General features: G+C 42.7%; 1 protein-coding gene across 32 annotated transcripts in view; it reads left to right on the forward strand.

Moving 5' to 3' along the window:
* rims2a (regulating synaptic membrane exocytosis 2a) overlaps nt 1-25975 on the forward strand; it is a 126423-nt gene that overhangs the window by 59930 nt on the left and 40518 nt on the right. For 12 of the 32 annotated variants that reach the window (XM_047599506.1, XM_047599510.1, XM_047599518.1 and 9 more), the window contains 14 exons: nt 926-1869; nt 9875-10086; nt 11400-11519; nt 12923-13022; nt 13210-13333; nt 14176-14222; nt 14459-14571; nt 15671-15718; nt 17787-17917; nt 18241-18433; nt 18641-18794; nt 19099-19125; nt 20377-20445; nt 23625-23763. In XM_047599506.1, the coding sequence (XP_047455462.1) occupies nt 926-1869; nt 9875-10086; nt 11400-11519; nt 12923-13022; nt 13210-13333; nt 14176-14222; nt 14459-14571; nt 15671-15718; nt 17787-17917; nt 18241-18433; nt 18641-18794; nt 19099-19125; nt 20377-20445; nt 23625-23763 (2421 nt within the window). Of the gene's footprint in view, nt 1-925; nt 1870-9598; nt 9667-9874; nt 10087-11399; nt 11520-12922; nt 13023-13209; nt 13334-14175; nt 14223-14458; nt 14572-15670; nt 15719-17786; nt 17918-18240; nt 18434-18640; nt 18795-19098; nt 19126-20376; nt 20446-23624; nt 23764-25603; nt 25670-25975 lie in introns of all 32 variants that reach the window. The other 20 variants (XM_047599525.1, XM_047599529.1, XM_047599530.1 and 17 more) reach the window with 12 other exon arrangements.

The raw sequence follows: 25975 nt of genomic DNA on the forward strand, positions 1-25975 counted from the left end.
AAAATGATTGACAAATCTAATCATAGAAATATGAGACTGCTGACTGTAATATACTTGAAAAAATTACCCTTTTAGATATTTTCACAGATTTACCAACCAAATCAGTTGCTATCAATTCAATCAACAAAAGACATTTGGGGATTTTAGTTTGCGTGCATCAGTGAAACCAAATATTTACCAAATGCCATATTTATCAGTGTTCCTAGTAGTTAGTTCTTCTTCTTTTTTGAAATATAATTAAGTCATGTCTGTGCAGGTGCCATCCTGTTGTTATTGCATTCCAGTTGTTTAGGATTTAAGTTCTTATATTAACAAAGTAATCAGATACTGTCAAAAGAAATGATTGCCCCTGTATCTTAAACGGATGCTAATAATGACATGGTCTATTTGAAGAATGAATTAGTGATCACGCTGGGTTTGAATTGCTTACGAACTTCTGTTTATGCATTAGGATAATCAAAGCTAAACTGGTGCCATTTTATGTCATATTTCTTATTAAGGAGCAAGCTTAAGGAGCTTGCAAGTATTGTCTGTAAAGTCTAATAGTTAAACCTACTGCATGTAAAGTGTGCTAAAATGATAGTATTAGCCTGTTGTAATATAACGCCAGCAGACAGTAAGAGGATGGAGTGGTGCTGCGTCCTGCTGTTCAGCCCCATTGTTTGTTTTTTAATATTTTTGGGTGTGTGTTTGTGTTACAAAGACAGGACATCGGGTTTTCAGTCCCTCCAGGAAAAAAAGACAATGTGAACGACAAAAAAAAACATTAACAGCCCGAGCGCACAAATCTCAGTACTGTTAAATCTAATGAACTGTGTAGTGAATATTTAAAAAAAACAACAATAATATTAATCAGGCAGCGTCCAGTTCAAAGTGGCACAACCAATAAATTCTACTCTTTGTTCCTTTTCTCTTTGATCCACAGGAAACGAAGCCCATCTGCATCCAGGGATCCAAACCAAAAATACGACCAAAGGGAGGGGGGCGACCACTCACAGTATGCCCCGACGGACGGCGGCATGCCCAGATCACCGTCTGACTATGGGGATGGGGACCCTCGGCGGGCTCCGCGGGGCCCACACATGTACCCAGATGTGGATGCGGCAAGGATGGGTTACCGGGACCGGCGGGGGCCCGGGCGCTGGCACTCGCAGGAATACCCGCTCGACCAGGAGCTAGACGGACCGCCCAGCGAGTATGACCTCCAGCGGCAACGTCAGGAGGAGTTCCAGGCGCGCTACCGCAGCGACCCAAACCTGGCGCGCTATCCCGTCAAGCCGCAGCCCTACGAGGAGCAGATGAGGATGCACGCCGAAGTGGGCCGGTTGAGGCACGAGCGCCGCCACAGCGATGTCTCCCTGGCCTACACGGAGCAGGATGACCCCGGCCCCATCCGGCTTTCCCGTCAACATCTCACCGAGCGCCGGCCGCCTATGGTGGGACAACGCTCCTACTCTGTCGACCGATCCTCCCCAGGGCCCATGGGTCCCGGCCTCGGAGGCCACAGAACCTCCAACCACAGCCCCCCAACACCACACCGCAGCCCCGTGCTGGGCGACCGGTCGGGGGATCTGCGAAGAGGAGACCTGGGCGGGGATCCCATGAGGAGGCAGCAGCACCACTTGGACCCTAGTTCGGCTGTCCGCAAGACCAAGAGGGAGAAGATGGAGAGCATGTTGAGGAATGACTCTCTTAGCTCAGACCAGTCGGAGTCAGTGCGTCCGCCACCCCCCAAACCTCACAAAACCAAAAAAGGAGGGAAGATGCGGCAGGTGTCACTGAGCAGCTCGGAGGAGGAGCTGGCCACCACGCCAGAGTACACCAGCTGTGAGGATGTGGAGATAGAGAGTGAGTCAGTCAGCGAAAAAGGTAGGAGCCACCACTCCGACAGCCTCACTCTGTTTCTCCTAATTTTTCTGTGTATATATATATAGGTTAATTCAGCTCTATAACGTACATCATACAAATGCAAAATTCTACACATGCTAACTTTTTTGTGCATTCGTAAAGCCAACTGACATAATCTTGTTACATATATCTGACATATATCTTGTTAAATTAGTTATTGTCGCTTCCATGTGATGATTATTATTCGTGTTTATGACTCAGAAATTGTATAACCTTCAAATTCCCCAGTCTGCAGTCTATATATGTACTATGTGTCTCTATGTTTGTGTATTTTTATGTATGTGGCTCATTATTTTTAGTTTTGTAAAATGTGATCGTGCTCAGATTTTAGTTTTTTAAAGAAACAATAATACTCGAAATTGGTTTATTAATATTTTATTTAAGTGCATTTACTTTTTTCTCTACATAATGAGCAGATCATTTTCATAGCTCTTCAGTTTATTTTTTTTATTTTTTATTTTTAAAAAATCCCGAATTTTGGTAAAATCTTTAAAAAACTTAAAATGATGAGCCTCATGTCTGTGCCAAGCGTTGATGCATTTTCTGTTTGTTATTAATGACTCTACTCTAACAGCTCTCGTGCCTTTGAGGGGGAGGCCTGTGAGCCGGCCAGAGATGTTTCAGTGTGGATGCCTGTTTATGTGTGTGCCTGCAGTTTTAAATGAATCTAGCGCTGCTGCTCTCAAGGCATTCTCCTCTCGCTGCTGCTGTCTTAAGGCACACTTTGCTAAGCCCTGCCACAGCTGTTTCAAATAATCGGCCTGTTCTACTAGACAGTGTTACATAATTGACAGACAGAGGGAAACAGGGAGGGAGCCGGGGCGTGGGTGTCTAGTCAAACAAGGTTGTTAAATCATTTTCCAAAATCACTGCTGTATATAAATGAATTCAAGTAATAAATGAGCCGAAGGTGATTATATGACTTTCCATAGCATATACTTCCAGCTATCCTTGACTTTGTTACTTTTATAGTGTTTGAAGAGCAGTTTTGAATCTCAGTGTGGCGACATCACTGCTGGCTCATCCAACTTGAGCATGTTTCATTTAGATTCAGGTTTATTTGTAATATGCAGGATTAAAACAGGGTTAACAATGTGATGAAGAACTGATCAGCTCAGCCACAAGCAGCACCGAAAGTCAGAGCGCAACATCCTAATTACTAAAATTTTCAGCATTAAAATTGAAGCAGCCACACCCTAAAGTTTTAGTTATAGAGACAAACATTTTTAGTATCAGGCTGCAAAGATGTTCATTTCTACCGTAAAGACAGGCATTTTCACACAGGGCTTTAAACGGATTGACTCGTTTTCGGAGCCAGGCGTAAGTGGTCATTTTTGGAGTGGCAGTTTTTGTCACTTCCTTGTTAGCTTAATTTCTTCAGCCCTCAAAGTTACAGCTTGGCCCATTACAAAGTGTTAATATTAGATTGTCGTTTCCGTCCACTCGGGAAAAGAGCAAAAACTGATTGTGATCAGATTTAGACTTAGACTTAGACAGACTTTAATGATCCGTGAGGGAAATTACTTGGTCTCAGTAGCTTAGTCCCACATAAAGGAAACACTCTCCAAAAACCACAAGTAAAAAGAAATATAAAATAAAATAGGATTAGATTGAAATATGTAGTCAAACGAAAGTATTTACAAAAGTAGTTGGCAAAACTGTGTCCAAGATGATCCAGTTGTTTGGTCAGCAATACCAGTTTGGCCGATAAGATCTTAGCCAATAATATTGTTTGGGTGATGGACGGACGAGTAACAGTGACGTTGTCTTCCACATCATCTGAGAGCAATCGGGTTGAATTTGTTTTACAGCTGCCGCCTGAGAAGCGAGCCGTTAAAGTCCGCCATTGTGTCCGCTGTAAAAGATATCGACAGAGAAATAACTCCAAAGGACGAACAGTTAAGAAACTTAGCTGCTTAGCGTCACTCACTTTGATGCTCTGATTGGTTGTGCGACTATCCAATGGTGTGCAGAGGTACTATTTTCTCTGTGACGACTGAAACACGCCTCGTAATGAAATTCTAATTGCGTGTAGTCTCTTAATTTTGATGGGAACTGAGCCTGGCTTTTTTACAGTATGGTCTGCTATGGATTTTTTCAAATTTTATTTAGTTTTATTTCAATAACCATCAGTAAGACTGTTTGAAGATTAAATTAGCACTTGCCTGGTCTTTGTAAAATACAACAACGAAACAGAATCAGCTCACTCGCGGCAAACGTCCTAGCTGCTTGAAGACACACTTTCCCAGGTGTGTAAACCCACATCGGCAAGCAAACAATCAAGAGTGACTGAATTAAATGCCACTTTGCATAGAGTCAACATCAAAAGCAGTTCTTTAGGCTGTCGACTTCTGGGCTGCTCCACCTGCTTGACAGTTGTCGTAATTGCAAATTGATTTTGTTGTCAAACCTGTAATTACAGAGGCCTTCACCTCCAAAATGTTAAAAGCACAAAACCAAAAAAAAAAAAAAAAGTGGCTGGAGCAGCAGCTGCCTCTAGATAAACAGAGGGATAAAATATAGAAGGAAGGAATGTGCAAAAGTACAGTTTGCTTTTGTAAGTCAGACTAGTCCAAAGCTCCTGCCACATGCTTGAAATGTTTAATATAGAGGAGAGCTGAGGAATCCAGTTGGTCTGCTTTGTTATGTAACTGTTCTCCACACCAAGGGAAGCAGCCCAGCACAGGCAACTACATTATTGATGTGGGAGTTTCCAGGTTTTCAGGTAGCCGTGGAACAAAAATAAGAGGAGGAAAAAAGGGAGGTTGTTTTGAGGGTCCGTTGTTTCTGTCTGCGTCTGCCTGACTCCTCCACAGGTCAGCCTGGATGGACGAACTACCGAACTGAACAAGTTTCCGTAGCTCGGTGTAGAGCGCTCTCAGTCAGCTGATTATACTCAGCTATCTTTGGTCTTTATTCGGTTATAACTTGCCTTGTCGTTAATTTATGACGTAATTACGGCTGCTGTGATCTGGTGCATGCAGAGTCAGGTAATTGGTTCGGAAAATTCAACCGAACCATTATTTTTAAAAACAGCGAGTCTCAGATGAAATATGTCGACTTCATATGTAATAAACGGAGAGATTCAAACCCAGCGCTTTAGATCTGAACATGCAATATTCTTTAGTGTATTAACATCATCAATACATGGTATACACTGCAAAAAATATACAGTCCGGCTGCACTCTACCTGTCAGCATCTTGGCGTTTATAAATTCAGCTTGTCTGAGGTGGGTTTGTAAAAGCAGGCTAAGCAAGACGCATGTCGTGGTCTGAAACCTCCAATAACTCGAGGAGGTCTTTGGGGAAGGAGGAGGGCTTGGTAGGATGAGAATGGGGGGAGTCTGAGGAAAAGGAGGGGACTGGAGATGAGTGGGTGTACCAGCTGTAATGGGCCAGACTCATGTTTTGCGAGCGCTGGAGACTGATTTATTGCGATGCTCCTCTCCCTGTGTTTTCCTCCGTATTGATTCCCGTGACATGCGGTCTCATATCAGTGCCGAATGCACAGAAAAGGAGGCGATAGTTGACTAACTGCAGCAGACAGGTGGACATTGTATAGCGACAATGTAAGTTAGAGCCTCATTAATGGTTTCTGGAACCAACACTAGATCTTAGAAAGATTCTCTTTTGGGTTTTTTATACACGGAAGGATAATCTTGATACAGGTTGTGCAAAATAAAGGATGTTAGTTAGTCTTTTTCTATAAGATAATTTAAGATTGGTCTTCGCCAGACATTCAACACGAAACTGTGTCACCTTCCTATAGCACTATGTTTTTAAACATACACACTGTTTCGCCCGTTTCCCTTTTCTCCTCTCACCTCTCGAGTTGTAGTAAAAACAGCATCAATAATTAATGATCCAATTAATAGTTTACACTGGTTTTTATTGAGCCGTCAAAGTGATGGAGAGCCTGCTGGTGGTGAACTCCAACACTGCCTGCGCTGTGCCTTCGACCTGAATCAGCACTTTGCAGCGCTCCGGAGCCGGGGCGAAACAGCAGAGCTGGCTGCAGACTGCTGATGCTCACAATTTATAGCCGTGATGAGTTTCCTGCTGCCTGAAAAACCACACAGCGCCTTGCTGGGGATCAGTGGCTAATTGTGGTGTGCCACTGTTAATAAAGCTTCGGGGGGAAAGAGAGGGGAAAGGCTGTGCTGGCCTCCGTGCTGGCGCGCGCTCAGATTATTTTTGACAAACATTGAGGGTGGGCTTTTTGGAGAGGACTGCTGGAAGTGGGGTAGTGTCAGAACAGGCATAGGTGGAAGTGGAATTGTGGCTAATATAACCTTAAGATACCGTGGCATCTATAGAAGAGACGCAAAACAGTGTGGACCATAGAGGGTACGCACTGACGTCACTGCCGCCACTGCCGCCTGGGGCCACGCCCCCCTGAGTGGCAAAAACATGGTGAAATGTATCAGTAAATACAGTGAGCCCGGGAAAAATGTGGATTATCAGATCAAATTAAGGACAACTGCACTCAACAACGAACCATACGAGCTAATATGGATTTGGAGAAGTGGATTAGCCTCAGTTTGAGGTTGTTTAAGTTAGTTGCAGGTCATTTCAGTTACGATAAATGTGGCTAAATAAAAGATGCTAACGCTAAGAGCTTTACTGAAAAGTAACGTTAGCCATAAAATACTGTAGCGTCCGACCGGACATTGAATGGATGACGAGGAGTGATCGCAAATATTCTGAAATAGGTACTGTCGGCTGTAAATACGCTAGAACATCCATAAACTTATGCGACAGTCCTCAGAACGCAACTTAAGAAGTTAAGGTATGACTTCATCAAAAAATACGTAATAAATGAATATTTCCTGACATTAAATGAGAACCACAACACCAAGTTTCTTCATAATGCAGCGATCCATTCACTTCTTCTTTCTTTGGGAGTCAGAGGTAGTCGTTGAGTAAAATATATCTCAGTCTGCTTTTCAAATCTGTACAGTCAATCTCAAAACAGCCCTTCACCTTTTTTTAAAAATTTAAATTAGTTTTATAATTTAAACACTATTAAATCTTAATGTGTACATATACATACATATACATGCAGATCAAGCCACTTGACTGCTCATACATACTCCACCTGCTCCTCATCGTTAGGCAAACTGTGGCTAAGGAGGAAAAGCAAACAATTTCATTAACCGCTCACTTGGTTCAATCCCTGGCTCAGCCCGCTGACGTATCTATAAAAGAGATACCAAACTCCGTATCGCTCCAGATGGGCAGGCCAATGAGGTATTATTTGTGTTTTTCCCGGCTATATTTATTCACAGTGACACTATCTATATACAGCACCCTTCTTTAATGCGGTGCCTTTTTTTTTATTATTTGAAAAGCCCTTCCACTTTACCCTTGATGCTTCAGCTCATCACTCCTCCACGTCCAGAAGCATATGCAGTCTATTTTTATGCCTTTCTGTCAGAGTTCCCCCCGATTTCCCTAAGATTGAATCCTTTGCCAGCTAATGCTTGAAGGAGGCCTGTCCCGTATAGATCCATTAGTTTCTACGGCTCTTTGCAGGGGAAGTGAAGTGTGGGAAATGTGATGTATATGGCCCAAGGGTTACACGAGTGCACTGCTTTCAGATGACCTTACCAGTGCCTGTAGCTAAGGTTCACTACTAGACTATATGCAGTATACTGAGAGGAGTGCATGTACTTGTGCAAAGACTGCTGTTTACTGAATGCCAGTCAGCACTAATGAGGAATTCTGTTGTTTAAGTGACTCCATCTCATTTATGCTTTAAAACATTTTTATTTTCCTGCATTTTTTAAATGAATTTAAAACAGTGTGCAAACATTTAAACACCTCTTGTCTCTTCATAACCTACAGGCTGACTTCAGACTGTCAGCATATTAGAAGTCTCATCAAATTTAAAGGGAAAATAAGCTAAATGCTGTAGGATGTTGGTCCCTGCTCGCACAGTTTTCCACCACATGAAAAAACTCAGTGAGTTGTTATTAGCCGCACGGGACAATGGGGTCCTCTCTTACGGACTGTTTCTTGTGATGGAAGTGTCACGTCTTCAACAAGAAAAGGGGTTACAGGCCATTATTCCCCCACCGCCGACGAGCCTCGCTATCCTTTCCTCCCTGCCCCAGAAACCTCCATCCTGTAATATCGCCGTGGCTGCTTGCCTGTGTTTCTCAAAGCTGCAAGTCCACTGATACTGCTACAGAAGTTGTAATCAGAGGCTCATCTTTAAAAGCTCTCCCCAGTGCACTTTAGATTGAGGTCAGTTAAGGCTGCGTGGCACTGCAATCTGAATCCCCAGTTAAACACATTAGAGATCTGCCCAGCTCCGTCCTACAGATGCAGCTACTGTAGGAACAGATAACAGCAGGCTGACTTTGTTTTATTTAAAAAAAAAAAAAAAAAGGTAGTTGCACAAAATGTTATCTTGTTATCTGTTTACTTATTTGATGATGAACAAAGCAATAGCCGCACAAATTGAACATATGGATATGGATAGTGGTTTAGAGGAAGACAAATTAGACAAAAACTCTAATTTATATGCTTGTTTTTTAATTTTTTATTTAGGGGACGGGGCATAAAATAGCATGTATGTCGTTATTTCACGTAATGGAATGAGCTTACTATTAGAAAGCCCAGTTTCCTTTTACCGGGACTTACACACGCTTATCTTCCCTCACTCAAACACATGCATTGTCCACTTGACTTGACCTATGACCTAACTGATTGGTTAATTTTTATTTTTATTTTTTTTCAGACGACCATGCAATACCGTATTTGGCCACGTAATATTTAGAGGGGCGCTGTTTTACACATCGTAAAAGTCTCAGTAATTGGAGAAGAGAAATAACGAAGAGACGAACTTATACAACAGAGAATTGCAGAAACTGTTAAAAACAGTGTTTTTATTTAATGTAATGGAGCATGGCTTCCCCTGGCCTCCAGGAGAAAACCCCACTGATAGCTAGTATCACGTAGAATAGAGTTTTCACAATCTTAAGAGTGCATTTTCCACACCGGACTTATTTCCTTGTCCACATTTCCGATCCATCTCTTCATTTGTTGTGAAGAGCAAATAATATATGACAAGGGTGACCTGGAAGAACAGTTTCCTCCCTTTAAAACAGTGTTCTTAGATACTGTTAAGGAATCTGGATCTTTGCCAACAATCCAAACTCAGCTGTGTTCAAAAAGGATTTGAAATCCAGTGCAAGAGCCAGTTTCGGTTGGAAGAATGTAAATTCAGACTGTGGCAGGAAGCAGAGATCGGCTTCTAAGTTCTGCCTGTGTTATTTTAATATCTCTGGAAGGTGTTTCCTGGTATCTGCTGGCAGAACGCACACTTTTTCAAGAGTGTAAAACTTGTGTGTGTTGATATGACTGCATCTGTCTTGGTAGCCCTGTGATGGCTTGTTTCCTCTCCTTATTCTACGATGTTGAGAGGGGAACATCTTTATGTGAGTCTTTATCTTTAAGCTGCATCTTTCTTTCTCCACAGGGCTCTTAGGGGTGATGCTCACCCTTTGAGTTTGGGCAGTGTGTGAGAGTGTGTGTGTAGATGAATGTTTGGACGTCTTGTTTCAGTACTGTACGTGTGTTATGTGTGTGTGCGCGCGTTAATGTCTGTACTCTGTGGTGTCCTCACTTGTCCCTCTCGCTGTCCTCTCTCGTGTGTGTGCGCCCTTCCCTCCCATCCTTACAGGAGATTTGGATGGCCATTGGTGGGACCATGCGTCTTGGCATAGCAGCGAGGCCTCCCCAATGTCTTTGGTGAGACATGTGGAGCCCTGCCTTGACCCCCCCCCTCCCTACCTCCTGCCCTTTAACCCCCATCTCTCTCTCCCTCTCGCTGTCTCTCTCCTCCCCCCCATCCCCCGTTCTCCCAGAGTCTTTTGTCATTTCATGTTTCCTTTGTTTTATTTACACCTTTGCATGTTGTTTTTCTGTTTTTCTTTCTGTTTTTATCCCACACCTGTAGGGGACAGTCAAAGGGGAAAAAGAAAAACTAATGAGCAGGCATTTATGTCCGAGCCGACACACACCTTATCTGAGAGGCAAAAGAAAATGGTGCGCTTTGGGGGACACTCATTTGAAGAGGACTTGGCATGGTGTGAGCCGCAGGTTAAAGACTCGGGAGTTGATACGTGCAGTAGCACTACCCTAAACGAGGAGCATAGCCATAGTGAGAAGGTACTGAGACAAATCTAGCCTGCATTTTGTTATTATTATTATTATTATTATTATTATTATTTATGACCTACCCATCCAGTCTTTGTTTGCTCTCTGTCACTAAGTGTAAATAGGTGAGATGTTTGTTTTTTGGATTTTTATTTAACATTGTATAAGTTGATTTCTCTTGCGATTTCGTTCCTTTTTTTGTTCGATTACTTTTGGCTCCACCTTGCTTGGTGTTGCTGAATAAGTCTTTTGGGTACACCCTCTTTGCTTGCTACTTGTACTTGCTGTTTTGCTCCCAAAACAGAAACCACACACACCTCACAGTAGTCGTAAAAGAACAGCACTGACAACACAAACCTCTCTGTTTTGTCATGGCACACAGGAATGTGGGTCTCTCCTAGTTGCATGCTCGTCCTCCTCCGTATGTTGTGTTCTTGCTCTGCAGCGGTCCTGTTTAGTGCCCTGGGGACGCCGTTATTCGGGCCCGTCCCTCTCACTTTGCTGCCCTACCCCACAGCACCCAGTCCAGACAGAACCCGCCCCCCCCCCCCCCCTCCCCCCCCCTTCCACTCACTTCTATAGAAAAACCCCCAAAAGCACACAAAACAGGGAAGATTGGATTTGTTTTGCACAAAAGTTGGAAACATTTGTTTTTCTTTTTTCCCTTCCACTTGCTGCGTCTGTGACTTCACCCCATTCGTCTCATGGCTTTATTCTGTGCCGTCATCCTTTTTGACCTTTAACCTTGCACCCTGTGGTCTACTTCATTTGTTCTCGTACCATTGGTTACCTTCCACCCCCTGTTTTTTGCTGTCGGCTTTCCCCTCATTACCCCCACTTGATGGCGGTCGTGTGTTTGTTTGTAGCGAGGGGCCAGAGTGACCCTCTGGTCGTCCTGCTCCTACGCGAAAAGCTGGTTTGAGGAGGAGTTTTGGGGCTGCTTGCTTTACTCTGCATGGAGCGCTGCATGAAGCTCACTCCGCCCTCTCACTGGCGGGTTCACACAAGCTCTGGGAGTAGCATCTAAGATTAATCATGTATTTTGTTGTTAAATTAGTCAAATGCTCAGCAATACCTTGCCTGCTAGCAGTAGCTAAACATATTATAAACACATATAATATTATATAATTTTATATATCGGCGCGCTCTGCGGTCCAGACATCAGAGGTTGTGTGAACCATCTTCGCCAAGTAAATGAATAGAGTGCTACTACCCCCACGCTCCCCCCCTTTCACTATAGACAGGTGTCTGCTTTGGTCTGAAGTGATCAAATTCAAGTGGACAAGTTGTTAAACAAAAGGTGTGTTGTTGCTCTAACCTTGTAGCACCCGGTGACGTGGCAGCCGTCCAAAGATGGGGATCGCCTAATAGGGCGTATTTTGCTCAACAAGCGCATGAAAGATGGAAGTGTGCCTCGAGACTCAGGAGCTCTGCTTGGTCTGAAGGTGAGATTATCCACCCGGGTGTCTTATCTCTGTAATGTACATACATGTGCTGTCTTGCGCTGCGCCGCCGTGCTCAATCGTCACCGCTGCGCTCGAAAATGCACACATTCGGGACGTTTGCACAAGGTTTTTCAGGAAAACTTATGTGCATTTTTCAGGTGTGAAGTCTATAGTTTCCTGCCTTCTTATGTGTTTGACTCCCCGCTTCCAGTTATTGATTACATCATTGGACTGCTCAGTATTAATATTCATTTGGGACTTGATATAGCCCCTGATGAATATTAATGAGTGCTATTTGATATAGGGCTATAACATTTTCTGAACTCACTCACTCTGAACTACTTCCAGTGAATTGCATTCAGCTGCACAAAGGAGAAAAAAAAAGTCCAGGGAGCTGCCTGTGATGTCCCTCCTGCAGCAGTTATTTCATTGTTCATATATCATTGATTCCTAGTCGTATGCACATTTACATCCTGTGCTGTCTGCGTGTCTAAATCCCATTTTATATTGATTATATTCTTATCGTGTTTGAACTTTAAGTCCATTTTTATTTCTTTACTGCGGAATCTACATTGTCAGGGTTTTTTTGTTGTTGTAGCTGTATTGTTTTGCATTGTTGGATAAATCTATAGGTTGTGCACAATGTTAAAAAAAAAAAAAAAACTAGCATAGTCCAGCAGTGTCTGGTGTGCAACGAGGAGAAAGAACCGAGAGCTGCAAGATGAGGAAAAATCATTACTGATTGAATGAGCCTCCTGGAATGGCATGTTTGTGTCTGCTCAGTGCTTCTGTGCATTTCTGTCCGCTCAGCAGCAGCCAACCAGCCAGGCAGCCCAGCCAGTCAGTCCATCACTCAGGCTGCCAGCCTCGCCCTCACTGTCCGTCTCTCGCTCCCGTTTCCCTCTGCGAGCCTCCCTCCCGAGCCCCTCGCCTGTTACATAAAGCCATTTCATTTAGCAGACTCCCCTAAGCTCCTTTGTATGTTGGCATTCAGCTGCCATTAAGAGGGAATTTTATTTGTATGATGCCAATGTAAGCTGAGCAGAGTGGAGTACAGAAGCTCGGGACCGTACAGTACAGCTGTAGCCCACGGCCCCGCGCTGTCACAGAACCACAGAGCCTCACCGGAGTGTGTCCCTGGGGAGGAAAGCGTGGCCCTGGACATTTGTTTAAAAGACAGAGATGGACTTTTACCGCTGACCCTCTCCCTGTAGTGCTTTTATTGTGGATGCATACCTTGAAGTCAAGAGACAAAGTCATGACATCAACAGCGTACTTTAAGAAATATAAATCTTCCTCTTTAAGCTGTGAATTCTGCATCACTATAGATTAGGCCAAAAAGGTAAAGTTTAGACTGACCTTGTGTTCCAGCGCTAATCGTTATCGTACCTCTGCTTCCACAGGTGGTGGGAGGCAAAATGACAGAATCTGGTAGACTTTGCGCTTTCATCACTAAAGTGAGGAAAGGAAGTCTAGCAGACACTGTCGGACACCTCAGACCAGGTATTTAAACATACGCACGCAAAAACGTTTACATAGAAAATGAGACAAATGGATTTGGGGGAAAAATTCAGCTTCTTCCTGAAGTGCATGACGAAGTCTATTATTCACACTGTCGCTGTGCTGACACAACGAGCTTTAAATATTATAAAATTCCATGCGTCATTCAGTATCTGTGTTTTTTTTGCAGGTGACCAAGTGCTGGAGTGGAATGGGAAGCTTTTACAAGGAGCCACGTTTAAAGAAGTTTACAATATCATACTAGAGTCCAAGCCTGAGCCGCAGGTGGAGCTGGTGGTCTCGCGGCCCATAGGGTGAGAACTCGGAATCAGCATCGCCCAAGTCACGCAAGTCCCCTTGACAAGACAGCTCTGGTGATGATAAGAAACGGCACACCCTTACAGACAGTAGCTACGGAGCAAAGCATGGTGGAAGTTTAGTCAGAGCGCTCAGAGTGTCTGCTGCTTACCGAGTGCATTCTGGGAAAGATCCCAAGCCCTTAAATAAATAAATAACATAATGAATTCAGTGTTTTGATATGTAACACGGGCTTAAAGTGTGATTAAAGATGTACTAAAAATGCAATTGATGTGTAGAAAATCATCATCTAGATTTTTTTTTTCATGCAGTAGACAGACATGCACAGCATACATGTCCCAAACTAAGACTAATTACAGGAAGATTTATGCACCAGATTGCGCCTGCAGTACATCACTTACCTTAATAACTTCCATTGACATTTTTCTCTAAAGCAATTATGTCTGTCTGCTCATGACTCAGACTGACTTTGCATTTAAAATTCTACAGTATGTAGAGTTGAAGAGGCCACAGTCCGAGAGGGAGCGTAGTTCGCGTTCTGCCAGAATGTGTTCGTGCAGGAGCTTTCCCAACAAAATGAGAGTTCTCTCCCCCTCTTGGTTTTGAAGGGGAAATTGTGGGGAAAAACCTGCACCTTTGCTTTGTCAATTCCGGTATTGAACCTCCTTTTGTGCTGCTGAGGGAGCTGTTGGTGAATGAAGACTAATGCGGTGCTTACGGTCATTAAAGCACAGTGCATTCAGCATTAGCTCAAATTGATCCACTCCATCCCCTCCTCCTCGTCCCTCTCACACCTTCACACTCTTACTATTTTTTTTGTTTGTTTGTTTGCTTTCAGAGATATTCCAAGGATACCAGACAGCACACATGCACAACTGGAATCAAGTGAGTCTTGTCAAAATCTTCCGCTGATTGTCAAGCGAAGGAAATGTCTCTTTCCTTCAGAGAAGCTTCTGCCTCTTCAAGTTCGTGTCTTTTCCACGGCCAGATTTCCTGCCCTCTTTGTGTCTCTCTCCTTGTCCGCATTTCTCTTTTTCTCTCTCCTGTTTTGCCCCTTTGAGCACAGACTAAAAGCAACATTAGCACAAGATGATCTGACGGTGTTTTCTGTGCCCTGTCAGGCTCGAGTTCTTTTGAGTCTCAGAAGATGGATCGCCCGTCCATCTCTGTCACGTCTCCCATGAGTCCCAGCATGCTGAGGGATGCTCCCCAGTACCTGTCAGGACAACTATCAGTAAGTGACCTCAACTTGCCATGTAGGCGACGTGTAAAAGCCCTGTAGAGGGACACGATTGCGCTGAGAGTACTGCAGTCAGTCACATGAATAAGATGAGCTTTTGGGTGTAATAGTCACTTTGTGCATTTATAATGCAACCGCAATTATACCTTAGATGTTAGTTCCAATCGTTATCTACCAGGCTCTGCAGCCTGTTCAGCTGGCCCTTCACCAACCCGGCACAGGACTGTAGATCAGGTTACGTTGTGTGTTGTCCATTATCTAGTATAAAAACCCTCTTGGGGTAAACGAGTAAAGGCCTGCATTAAAGCAGGAGATAAATCAACTCTGAAATTTAGGATCCACATGGGAAACAGCTTTATCTACTGGGTAACGACTACAAGACATGTTTTTTCCTCCCAGCATCAATATTTATGAGAAATAACCGGATTCGATTGACATTGAGTTTGAATATCAATTTAACTGTCCGTGCCGTAGGGTCATTAGGTCCTAATATATAATGCAATTATTCCCTGTCAGTCATTAAAGAATAAGATCTACAACATCCAAAATCTTTTTCACAGATACCTCGTGTGCTCTGTGTTTCTATAAGCGTCTAGCCTTGAGATCCAAAACTGATTAATAACTGAAAGAGTTCCGTTCACTGAATAAACCTTATAAGACTTTCAGTTCCTGTTGAGTGATTCTGCTCAGTACAGGGCTGTGTGCATGATATTTTTGGAGCAGGCTTCACATTGTATTTATGCATAGCAAGTTGGTTTAACGTCACTCTGACACAAGCTTTGAAGGAGAGGAGGAAAGGTCCAGAGAAGGAGGAGAAGTACAGTATAATTGTGAGTGATTGATAGTTTGCTCAATGAGCCTATGCAGAACAGAATAGAGACAGTCTGGGACAAATAATTTTCCGTAAAACAGATAAAGATTAACCAGGGTAAAAAAGTATCCAGTCTGAATCTTCCATCTAGACTACAAACTTCTGCTGTTGTGTTAATGAGTTTTTGTGATGTGGGTCTTTTTGGTTTTATTGCATTTCTTTTTTCTTCCTTCTTTTTTTTCTTCTATTTTTCTTTTTTGCTGTTTAATTTTACTTATCCAGAGCCAAAGCCTTAGTAGAAGAACAACGCCTTTTGCCCCTAGGGTCCAGGTAATGGGCCCAGTCCGAAGGGCACAAACTCTGTCTGGTTTTTGCTCATTGACTGTTGACTGGCCTTTTTTTTTCTGTTTCCATACCTTGGAAATTTCATTCCCGGGGAAATGGCAGCTTCAAGTTTTCCTCTCAGTGCAGTGCATTGTGTCATTTTCTTCTTCTTCTTTTTTTTTTGATTTCTTGGTAGAAATTGAAATTGTATTACTCATTTTAACCCATTCACATCATGATTCCCAAGAAATGCATGCTTAACTAATCTAAACACATTTTAAGAGACACTCTTCCATTGCCAGATTTTTTTTTCTTTACATACAGTGAACCAGTATTGTATCGTAACATTTAGAAATGTTTCTAATGCAATGCAGGAGGTTGTCTCTGTATTTTTATTTTTTTTTTTTTGTAGGACAGTGGACTTGTTTTTTTTTCTTTGTCAGTGTGACATGAAGCCAGGCCTTGATAACTCTTAGCCTCCACACACACACACACACAGAGTTGAAGTGATGCTAATTAGCAGATCACAGCTGATGGCTGTGCGGTTTCATGTTGCAGTGAAAAGATACTAAGTTTACCATCCTGTTTTGGAAGCCAAAGCCATTTTCCCTTCTTGATGAGAGTTGACAAATAAGCAAATTGTACCTCTCAGATAACAACAATCAAAGCCTTCACTGTAAGGGACCTGTATCTTTATCTGTCATCTGTAATATCAGTCTGCATTTTTGTAGTTTTTATTTTGTGACCATGCAGTCAAGTCACTTTGTGTAAATCTGTGAAGAAGTCAGTTTGCATATTTAAATAACTGTTATGTTTTTTGTCTAAGAGAGAGCTAGAGCTAGAGAGAACTTTATATTGATCTGCTTGGCCTTATTAATAGAATTATTATTTATTTTCTAGTAGAACACACAGGTGTCTGCAGAGATATGCACTTTGGGTTTCCAAATTTAAATCGAGATGTGGTGTTTAGAGCGGAGATGAATAACTAGGATGTATATATTCATATGTGAATTAATGGAAGTTGTTAAACCCAACTTGATACAGTTATTTACTCACTAGTCCACAGACAGTAAATTCATATCCTGCAGTATCTGGTATTTTTCATGGGGTACAGAATTAAAGATTACTTGGTACAATTTGTTTTCCCATAAGCCCCCTGCTGTCCGCTCTGCCTATATCAGATCAGCTGACTTGTCTTGACTGCTTTCTCTTGCATTGCTGCATGTGTAGCTGGTAGGGCGCGGGCCCTTTCCATGATCTTATTTTTAATGAAGTATGGATAAGAACTTAGAAGTCTCACTTTCTCATTCCATATAGTTCCTTTGAATCTTCAGTTGGGCTTTTTCTTCTTCTAAGTCTTCCAGTGGAGTCCATACTTCCGCTTTAGAGTGAAATGTCTTTGATTGCTCTCGCAACAGCATGATTGATTTCTCCATGTCAGTCCTCCCTGAATATCTGAGAAAACGCGAAGACAACATCAGCAATGGTAGATGGTGTCACATTCATTTTAGAGGATGTTGTCTTCGGCATTTCATTTTAGTTAAGATGACATTGGAGGCAAATGCATTCACTCCTGTGGGGATGTTTTTTTAATGACAAACACATACTTTTGTAAAATGTAGACACTGAAACACACTGAATACAGATACACAAATGACTATGGCACCATGCACAACTACAAACATGTTAAATTTAATTTAAAAGAAAGTGTATTTCTTCAGCAGTATCACCACATATAGCACTGATGTAGTGAAGTCTATGACTTAATGACCTCTACAGCTTTGATAAATTGTCCCACCAAGCATGTGACCTGACATCATTTTAGAAGTTAGACATCTCCCTCCTTTTCTTTCCTGAAGGGCAAATACAGGAGAAGACCCAAAGCCCTGGTCACAAATTGTGGGTTAAAATAGAAATGGGTCGTAAACTCACCAAACTGTGACACGTACGTTTGGACTTCAGCTCCGGCTTGATGGAGTTGTCTTCTCCTGCATTATTCCCTTAGTGTATTTCCTGACTTGCGCTGGCCTTGAAGCGTTCTCTTCAGCAGCCTGTCTCTGCTCTGCCTCTGCAGGTCAAACTGTGGTATGACAAAGTGGGGCATCAGCTAATCGTCACCATTCTGGGCGCCAAAGACCTGCCACCCAGGGAAGACGGCCGGCCCAGGAACCCATACGTCAAAATCTACTTCCTCCCTGACAGAAGGTAAGAGTAGAAGCAGTTACGAATATTTCATGTGCCTCTTTTGTCCACTCTTCACTCAAGGCATGTCGTCACACTCCATTCAGAGAGATTATCAGTGGCAGCAGAAAGTTGGACGTGAACAGTGATTTGTCTTTGCCAGGGAAGGCTGTATAACCATTTGTGGATGTGTCTGATTGTCAGATTTGCATTTTTCCCCTGATGAGAAATGCAGGAAGTGGACATTTAGACGTCGCCGTGCTGCGTGCTTTGTGCTCTGTGCCGTGTCGTGCTATTGGTGTGTTGTATTCGTGGCTCTTCCCTATCATGGTTGTAAATAAAAACAGTTTGAATTATTGTTCCTCCAGCGACAAAAGCAAGAGGAGAACAAAAACAGTAAAGAAATCCTTAGAGCCCAAATGGAACCAGACCTTTATGTATTCGCCGGTGCACCGGCGGGAGTTTCGAGAGCGCATGCTGGAGATCACGTTGTGGGACCAAGCCCGGGTGAGGGAGGAGGAGAGCGAATTCCTGGGAGAGGTAAGAGAAGCAAACCCCAGCTTATGCTCTTGAAACGAGGTCAAGGCCTTAACAAAGCTTTAACAAGGAGGAGGTAGAGTCCTTGCCCAACATAAACAGTTTGATGGGAGTCACATTCTCTGTAAATGCTGTGGCACAAGTGTGTGTTGAATGCTGCTGAAATATTAGCATCCTATTACCTTAATTCGCCTTTCTTCTCTCTGCCAGATCCTGATCGAGCTGGAGACAGCTCTTCTGGACGACGAGCCGCACTGGTACAAGCTACAAACACACGACGTGTCGTCCATCCCACTCCCACGTGCCTCCCCGAACGCACAGCGCAGGCAGCTCCACGGAGAGAGTCCAACGCGGCGGCTGCAGAGTACGTAGCGCCTCCACCACTGACTCGTGTCACTATGTATATGTGCTGCGCAGAATTCAACAGTGAAGAGATTTTCTTGCACATGATGCTGCGTTAGGCAGCCCAATTCCAAGTATATTCAGGTTCCTGATGCCTTATTGTAGTTTTGTTTCAGTTTTATCACCGAAAAACTTTATATCACCGATTTTAAATTGAGCAAATGTTGCTGCTTTAGTTTATTGAGGCTGCGCAGCTGTTGTGGTTAATTCTTTTGTTTGTTTGTTCTATCTGTGTCACATCAACCTTACTGCTTCTGATTTCACAGACAAAGGCTCATATTCATACAACTCAGGTAAAGGCCCTTGCACTGCCAGACATTGCTGCTCTATGGAACGTCTGAGTGTCCTCCTCTCCTCTTTAAAGATGCATCCTTGTGCCCTGACTCTCCAGCCCTTTTTCCATCCATAAACAGCGCATGTCTCTGCTGCTCTTATTTGGATTTCAAACGCATCGAGCCGGTGTAAAAATTTTACTCCACTCGTTCGAAATCCACCCAGGCCAGCAGACACGTGCGCACTGCAGGGAAACTCAGATTTAGGACACAGTGGTCCCGCCCCGCTCTGTGTATTCACCTCACAGTCCCACCCCGCCACCCCCAACCATGTCCCGCGAAAACTGCATTGGTCCTCATCCTAAAGGGATGTTGTAAAAAAACACAGTCCTGACAGATCACCGGGGAATATGCCCACCTGCCTTTCCTCTGTGATGTATATTGTTTGTTTTTTGGCTCATTACGAATATTTTCCCTTTTACAATTGCACAAAAAGTGTCGGCCTATATTGCAGTCCATTCTGCTTTGCTTGTGTTTGTGTGTCTTGAATGTGAATACTGTCTTGAAATTGTCATGGGAGAAAGTAGATGCCGGTGACTTTTGTAAAGCTTTCTTAGTATAGACCTGAACATAGACGTAAAACAGCTAAAGCCAGATGCTAGTTAACTTTAGATGACTGCTCTGGAGTCACGCCGGACCGCTTCTCTTTAGACGGCTAATACTCACCCGCCTCCCCGCCGCGACCGTTCTCGCCACGCACTTCTGTTAGTGTGAGGTGAAAGAGCTGACAGCTGTGAAAAGTTTTCAGCCAACTAAGATGAGAAGTTGGGAGTGGCACTGCCAGAGTGCAGCACTTGTCATTTTTGAAAAAGCGCACATGTCTATTTGATTTAGGTTGACTGAGCAGCGAAGGCGGCGGGATGGGAGTCGGGAGGAAAGGTGGGTGATAAGGCTACTGGGGCGGATGAAGAAGGAGCTGTAAAGCCATATCACTTCTCCCATCCCCGGCTTCACATGCACATTGAATGATTGAATGTGCCTTTTAAAAAGTGCCACCGTGCAGACGAAGAGAGATCTGCTGTTTTTTTTTTTTTTTGTAGAAGTCAAGCAGCGAAAATGCAGCATTATTTGTTCCAGTTTGAGCCGTCACTTTAACCAATGCAGACCAGGGAGGCATAACATAAAAAATAAAAAAATATATAAACAAGGGAATAAAAATGACTTCTCTCCCTTTTCCCTGCTTCCCCACCTTTCTGTCTCTCTCTCTCAAAGGATCCCAGAGGATAAGTGACAGTGAGATCTCAGACTACGATTGTGAAGATGGTGTTGGGGTAATAACAGGTAATAAACACTTCTTAGGTCATATTAACACACACTCCAAGATGCATTAATACAAAGTGATTTGATCTAAAAGTGAAACCAGAAAATGACTATTAGAGGCTGGAGGGAAAGTAACAAATACTTTCTGATGATGAACGTCTTCCGTAGCTAACCTCATTCATATCACCACAAACTGCTTCTGAGCCCTGAACAGCTCACACACACGCAATTATGTACCATGTTAGCAGGGTGAAATGCTGCAGCCCATCAGCAGCTGTAGCGCTTTTGTCTCCCTCTGCGCTGCTAGCTGCTGTTTTGCTGTACCGGAACAGCAACTGGCTCCAACAGCACGCCCACGTAGCGTATCAGTGAAGGAGGAGGTAGAGCTGCAACCGGCGAAGAAAACAGAAAGAAGGCCTTTCTGATTGCGACTTGAAATTTGCCCTCATAAAAATGTATGGCGGGGAGGGAAATATCTTGAAATCGGGATCCAAGGTTATATTTATATTTCTTTTTCAAACGCAGATGGTGTTTGGTAAGCAGTCACTACTGTCTTGCAAATTAAATATATTACCCACTTTCTTTTCTTTTTCTCAATTAGAGAGAAATTAATTAAGGGAGTAATTGAATAAGGGAAACAAAACTTTTGGGCGTCAAGCTGGATGAGGATTTGGGTTGGAAATCACATATAAATAATACAAAGTTAAAAATATCAAAAACAATTGCTATGTTACATAAGGCAAAGGATTCGATAACAAAGCATTGTGCATTTTACACAACACCGATGATGATTGTTCCGTGTCTGATTTACTGTGTTGAAGTTTAAAACTCAGTAATAATCAGTAGAAAACAATACAAAGATCCAACAGATCCATTTTTCCTTCAGTTAAAATAGTTGAAATTTCAAGAATTAAAGTATTCTGTGAATTATATTTAAAGCTCATTGCCTATCAACATTCAGAAAAGATTTGAAAAAAGAGAATTTGAAAGAAGAGAATTTAAAGATCAGAGATCTTTAAAAAAAAAAAAAAACAAGATTCAGGACTAAACTTATGGAACGTTGTGTTTCTGTGAAATCTGAACAACGAAACCAAAGAATCCAATTCATAATTTAAATTTAAAAGAACAATTAAAGCCAGTATGTTAAGGAAATATAACGAAACATGTTAGTTTGATTGCCCACATTGTGTAGTTTTTTTGTATTTGAATTGCATCTGGGGAACTGAAATGGAAACGTGACAGTCAGTGTTGTCCGTTACCTATTTAATTTAATTTTATTTTATTGTTATCATTCTTTTTGCTGCTTATTGTGTTGTTGTTTTTTTTTAATTTAAGTTCTTTGTGAACTGATTCTCGGGGTAAAGGGGCAGATTATAAGATTATTCTTCTTTCTGCTCCCTTTCATTCAGATTCAGGAACATTTGTGTTTATATTGAATTGTTTTATTTTAATCACTGGATGAAATAAAAAAAACTAAGAGTACAGAAAACGTGCTCACCTTCTTTAAGGTGGTAAGACGACGGTAAATTGCATAACGGAAATGACTGCATATTTGTCTCACGCGTGATAATGTTTCACGTCTCTGTTGAGGCTGCAAAGGGGAAGAGAGGGAAACAATATGAGACACAGAGAGGGGCTGCATTAGACAGAGAGGAGAATAGATTCAGTTACTGTAGAAAAGTGCCTGTCAGGCGGAGACGGGAAGAGCATCACCCTGGGCTTGCTGATGATACTTTAGCTGAGGGAAATCCTCTTCTAGCCTCTTTAACATTCTCATCAGCCTCTCACTGCCTCACAATGCCAGTCCCCCCCTCACTTTATTCACAGTGAAGGGAATACCCCTTCACTCAGCCCTGGCTGCACCCTCCTGTTTACTCATGCTCCAACATATTCTACATTCATTCTACAGTCTTTGCGTTAATCTGCTTTCACACTGTTACCTCCGCACTGGGAAGAAACACAACGTTTTTGGTGGTATTTTGTTTTACAGAACACAGTCTCACAAGGATTTGAATTGAACTCATTGTAGAAATATACATTTTTCATTTTTAACGTTTGCTCATTCTGATATCGCTTTAGCCATCGGAACGGTTTTCAGCTTCTGCACTGATGCAGCTGATTCCTCTTGTTAAATCCCATTAATTGTCAGCTAAGGCTCTCGTCTTTATGTGTGCTTAACGGGCAGGGGTGCACCCGCGCGTGAAGCAGCGCGTCAAGAGGAAGAATAGATTTCATTTGGCTGTGCATGGAAGTTGATTGCTCGGCTGCAGGAGACTCGGTATTGGAGCGGCTGTGCACAAATGACAGATGTTTTCCTTTTTTTTTTTTAATCTAATGCGCATCGTCACAAAGCAAATGCAGCGTTCCTTTTTTTCTTTTCTTCTTTTTTGTTTTTAGCTTTTGTTTATTTGAATCAATAGAAGAATGGCAGAATTATAATAACGTAATTACATTACAATAATTAGGATTTGCATCCACTTGCAACCGAGATGGACCATTTAGCTTGAAATGTTCTAATAGATTTATTCCATCTGCCACACGCAGCTAGGCCCCAGCAAAAAGGAAACCTCACTGTAATAATGTGTCACACTTCCTTTAAGCTAATGGCTAATGTTTCTTTATGATTACCTCTAATTTTTTCATCCTTTCCTTCTTTTCCAACTTTTGATTCAGGCTCCACTTTTACTCATTTTAATGTGCTATACACTCTATTGAATATCAGTCAGCTTTAATAGTGCTAAGCACTGACCTTAACCATGGCTGCTAGCCGTGTCTGATTATCGGTTAATGAACTCTTTCAAGTTCAATGGACTAATCAGTCTACCAGAGAAAATTCATTATAATGTTTCAGATTTTTTTAAGGGCTATTTTCATGTTTAATGCACAATGTTAACACAGCCGATCAATTGCTCTTTTGTGAAACGTGGTCCTCATTTGTTCAATGTAAAGCCTCAGCATGTTTAAAATGGAGGGTCTGTCACCTGTGCAGAATGGCATTTAGCATAAGTTTAAAAGTTTGGTCTTTTTCCAAACTAAAAGTGGGCTTTAACTTGACGCGCACCAACCAAAGGCGCCTGTCGCTGTTAACCGAGCCGTGGCTTTACGTATTCCAGTCACTCAAAATACAGCCCGTCATCATGTCCTTTCTGATCTCACCACCCTCCATGTCAATCTCTCTTTGTCTATGTACATTTTCACAGACTACCGGACAAATGGCAGAGACTTCCAGAGTTCCACGTTGTCTGTCCCTGAGCAGGTCATGTCTTCTAACCACTGTTCTCGATCAGCTGATATCAATAGAGCGCGGTCGCGCTCGCCCAGCGTTCCCCCACCCTCCAGGTAACTATTGCTCAGAACAAATTCTGTCCCATTACATTTGGATGTGCACTATATGTTTTTTATTTTTTTTTGTGTAGGAGTTATTGTTATTATGATCATGAAGTAATTTTGTATTTTTGAACAACTGTCTTTCTTATTTGGGAATCACACATGCTTTAGTGACACAATAATCATGGAACTATATTTCCATGTGGTTGCAGCACCGAGCACTGCTGTGGATGGCAGCACTGATTTGACGCGTTTTTATCACCCCTAAACTATATAATCGCATTTCTTGAATGCGACGCCTCAGTTCAACGTGAGGCCGCGTGCACACATTCGAACAGTAGGGGGCTGTTTTGTGGCGTGTGAACCGCATACGAGGAGGTGATCCAGTCCGCTTCTGTCACACAGCAGAAGTCTGGACCCAGCCTTTGACCTTAGGCCTTCTCACTACAGCTCCTCCACTAGAGTGGAGCGCCACAGTGTGTCCGAAGATAACTACTCACCGGACAGGTACACACACGCACGCCCGCAGCTTACACTTGTGTGCAGTAGATGCATGCACATGTGTGGCATGCATGAACGGATGCTGATGAGCACAAGTGGGGGTGGGGAGTAGATATTGAGCGAAGCGTTTGGACGCGCGCACACTTCTGCACGGCGCTGTTTGCCCTAAACTCTCTGGAAACAGATGTTTTTGTGAGTGCTTTTCGTCCTTCTGGTGTGCCACCATTTAAATATAAACTTTCTCATCTCCTTTAACATCGTTACAGCGGTGTAGATTCCTTATACCTTCATTGTCCCATCTTAGAAAGTTTTTTCTTAGCTAAAATCCCACTTGAACACCAGGCTGCTAAAGAGAGGAATTATTAATTCATTTTCATCACCGTTGGAATCAAAAGGCTGAAATTATACAAAAATCCTTTCGGAGCCAATATTGCAAATGCTGAGTAGAGTATATACTGTAATATTTACATGCAGTTCACTATCTTTATGGAAGAGGTGGTCAAGGGGAAGTGGTCAGTTATCCTCCATCAGCACTTATTTTCTGTGAGGGTTGGAAAATGTTGCTCCAAGACTCCAATCACAGCCTTGGCACTGCCAGGCCGCAGCTACTTTCCCCTGTCCAATTAACTTTATTTGCTATTTCTGAGGCCCGGCCTAAATCAGTGTCAGATGCATAAAATGCACTTATCTAAATTGTCTGGGACAGTGCTCACTTGAGTGTATTTCAGCCGCTTTAATTAACAACTTCTGGTTATTTATTGAAAACAGTTGAAAATGACACAGGAAATGAGTCAGGCAATTTTGGCCCTGATATCAAAAAAAAAAAGAAAAAAGAAATCTCCTCTGGAATTTTTAAAGCTTTGTGTGAGGCTGGTGTTTTATTTGAATTGTGTGTCATTTTCACAGTATTTTCCTATTTTTCAACTGTTTGTAAAAGATGAAATCATATCTAATAGCGTGGTTTAAACCTGTTTAATCATCCAGAAGAGGAGACACCAAACAGTTGTGTACCATTTCTATCAGTCTTTGTGGTAGAGCTGAAAGAGACTTCTCCTCACCATCCGACTTCTCAGCTTTTTCTCTACTCTTATCTTGTTTGTCTGTTTTTTCCTCTTTGAAGTGGTAACATCAACCTTTCCTATGAGCTTTCTCAATCTCTTTACATCCTGTTTCGTTGAGAAATCTTTCGTTCTCTCTCTTTCTCTTTCTCTCGATTTCCTTCCTCCTCCATCTATCTGCTTATGATTTCGTCTATCTCCAAACCTCTCTCCTCCTCCTCCTCCTCCGCTTCTTCCTTCTTCACCATCTCAGATCCATTTCTGTCTTCTCTCCTCCCTCCATGTGGTTGCAGCCATTTTCTCACCCTACCTCGAACCAGACATACTCAGCCTATTGATGATCCTCAAAAGGACCCCAGGTAGATTTTTACCTGAGCTTGCATGAAGCCCCATCTCTCATTTCCACTTTCCGACACGTCACCCTCTGTGTTCAAACCCACAGTTGCTTTCGTTCCTTGAGGAATGTCCCTAATTTGGGACATTTGATCACATGGCACTGACACCGTGGCACATTCTCACTCCGGCTGGAAGGAAATTATATGCAGTTACATGCAGCAGTCCATTACAAACGCAACTTTTATTTCACACGGGATTGTGGACGCAGATTGTCTGTCTGTTGTCAGTGCCATACGGTGTTATGTTGTGTGAGAGTATATATTTCTTCC

Source organism: Mugil cephalus, chromosome 11 (assembly GCF_022458985.1).
Source record: "Mugil cephalus isolate CIBA_MC_2020 chromosome 11, CIBA_Mcephalus_1.1, whole genome shotgun sequence".
NCBI lineage: Eukaryota > Metazoa > Chordata > Actinopteri > Mugiliformes > Mugilidae > Mugil > Mugil cephalus.